This window comes from Pterocles gutturalis, unplaced genomic scaffold (assembly GCF_000699245.1).
Source record: "Pterocles gutturalis isolate BGI_N339 unplaced genomic scaffold, ASM69924v1 scaffold390, whole genome shotgun sequence".
Classification (NCBI taxonomy): Eukaryota; Metazoa; Chordata; class Aves; order Pterocliformes; family Pteroclidae; genus Pterocles; species Pterocles gutturalis.
The window spans coordinates 5,371-7,573 of NW_010142976.1; the positions used below are offsets into that span (position 1 = coordinate 5,371).

At 62.4% G+C, this 2,203-nt stretch overlaps 1 protein-coding gene across 1 annotated transcript in view; it reads left to right on the forward strand.

Annotated features, from left to right (window-relative positions):
* Nucleotides 1–2,203, forward strand: part of LOC104469822 (myotubularin-related protein 5-like) — a gene marked incomplete at both ends in the record, with an annotated part of 13,278 nt that overhangs the window by 4,613 nt on the left and 6,462 nt on the right. Inside the window, 5 exon segments of the mRNA XM_010084528.1 lie at nt 430–625; nt 802–1,061; nt 1,390–1,562; nt 1,743–1,816; nt 1,918–2,113. Coding sequence (XP_010082830.1) covers nt 430–625; nt 802–1,061; nt 1,390–1,562; nt 1,743–1,816; nt 1,918–2,113 — 899 coding nt within the window.

Here is a 2,203-nt window from a genome sequence, read left to right on the forward strand (position 1 = left end):
GGCTGAGGGCACATTGTCCCCTTGCTGCTTCTGTAAGGGGTCCTGGCCAGTGGCTTCCAAACCCTCGCGAGCTTGGCCCGGCTGGCTGCGCCGGTCCGTGGGGCCAGGGCTCCCGGGATGGCTGGAACACCTGTGAGAGGGGTGCTGGGGAACTGGGGGTGCTGGGGAACTGGGGGTGCTCGGAAGTGCCAGCTCGATCTGTCGGTCCAGCTGGGCTGGGATAAGGTTCTGTCTCCCAAAAAGCACCTGTAGCATGCAGCCCTGTGGGGTTCTTGGGGGTGCTGGGCAAATCTGAGAAGATTTTGGAAGGGCTGCTTGGAGGAGGGATGAGGGGATGCGAGCGTCCCTCCTGCCTGCCCCAAGGTGCGTTGCCTTTCCCAGCAACGAGCTGGAGCGAGGATTGCCTGGAGCTTGGCACAAAGGCCGCAGTTGTGTGAAATTCTCTTCTGTCTTTCTCCCTCTGCAGAAACTGAGCCCGGGCATCACGCAGTTCGCCTACAGCTGCGTGCAGGAGCATGTGGTGTGGACCAACATCCAGTTCTGGGAGGCCATGTTCTACTGCGACGTGCAGAACCACATCCGAGCCTTGTACCTGGACAGCAGCGAGGAGAACCACGCCGAGGAGGTGAGGAGCTGCTGGCGGTGCCCATGGCCCTGGAGGGGACATCTCCCTCTCCCCGAAAGTCCACGGGCTGATGGGGATGCTGAGCCAGCTGGGAGATTCCTGCAGGAAAGGCTGGGGGGAGGCTGGCAGGTCTCCTGTCCATGCAGAGGACTGACATCTCCTTCGACCTCCTTCAGGAGAGCACAGAAGAGCCGCAGGAGGCCAAGTCAGCCCTGGAGATCGCGTCGGAGCAGCTGCGGCTGTGGCCCCCCACGAAACGAGAGAAGCAGCAGGAGCTGATCCAGAAGGAGGAGAGCACGGTGTTCAGCCAGGCCATCCACTACGCCAACCGCATGAGCTACCTGCTGCTGCCCCTCGACACCAGCAAGAGCCGCCTGCTCCGCAGCTCCGGGCTGGGTGACGTGGAGAGCGTCAGCAACAGCTTCGTCACCAACAGGTGAGCGGCGCTGGGACACCAGAGCAGCCTGGGCTGGAGACAGGAGCTCCCTGGGGCAGTGCCACGTGGCTGCCGTCAGGATTGACGCGGGTTGCAGTGCCCAGGGGTGCTCATATCACAAATTGGAGCTCTCCTGGGCTGATATAAGGAGTGGGAACCCTCAGGCTCTGCATGGCATGGCTTATGGCAGAGGAGAGAATCACAGAGTCATCGAATAGTTGGAGTTGGAAGGGACCATGGAGGTCATCTAGTCCAACCCCCCTGCAGTAAGCAGGGACCTAAGTGAGATGCTCTAGGTTAATGAATTTTCCTTCCTCGTGTACGGCAGCATCGCTGGCAGTGTGGCCGAGAGCTACGACACGGAAAGCGGATTCGAGGACGCAGAGAGTTCGGATGTGGCCAACTACGTGGTGCGGTTCATCAACCGCTTCGTGGACAAGGTCTGCACAGAGAGCGGCGTCACCAACGAGCACCTCAAGGGGCTGCACGTCATGATCCCCGGTAGGAAGCATTGCAGCGGCGCTGCTGGGGAACGGGCAGCTGCAGGATCTCACCGGGGATCCCTCCCCATCAGCTCAGGGCTCTGCTCAGGAAGCAGCGAGGGGACCAAGGGACGGCACACATGGGGCGGGGTGGCAGCAGGGCTTTGCTCACGGTCTCTGACTTGGTGTTTTTCCCCAGACATCGTGCAGATGCACATAGAGACGCTGGATGCCGTGCACAGGGAGAGCAAGAGGCTTCCCCCCATCCAGAAGGTACGGACCCGCCTGCCACGGGCAGGGAAGGTTCTGGTGCCGCGTGGGGCTGTCGCGTCCCCTTCCGCCGTCCCTCAACATCCCGTTGTACGTCCCCGTAGCCAAAGCTGCTGCGTCCCAACCTACTGGTGGGCGAGGAGTGCGTGATGGAGGGGCTCCGCGTGTACCTCATGCCCGACGGACGGGAAGAAGCTGCCGGAGGGAATATCGGTGGTCCGCCTCTCCTCCCCGCCGAAGGAGCCATCTTCCTCACCACGTACCGCATCATCTTCAAAGGCACTCCCACCGACCCCCTGGGTAAGGGGCTCGTGCCCACCACGTCCTCTGGCTTCGGGGGCTGGGAATGCCGCGGGAGGGGGTGGCCGGTAGCTCCTGGAGCAGCGGCTG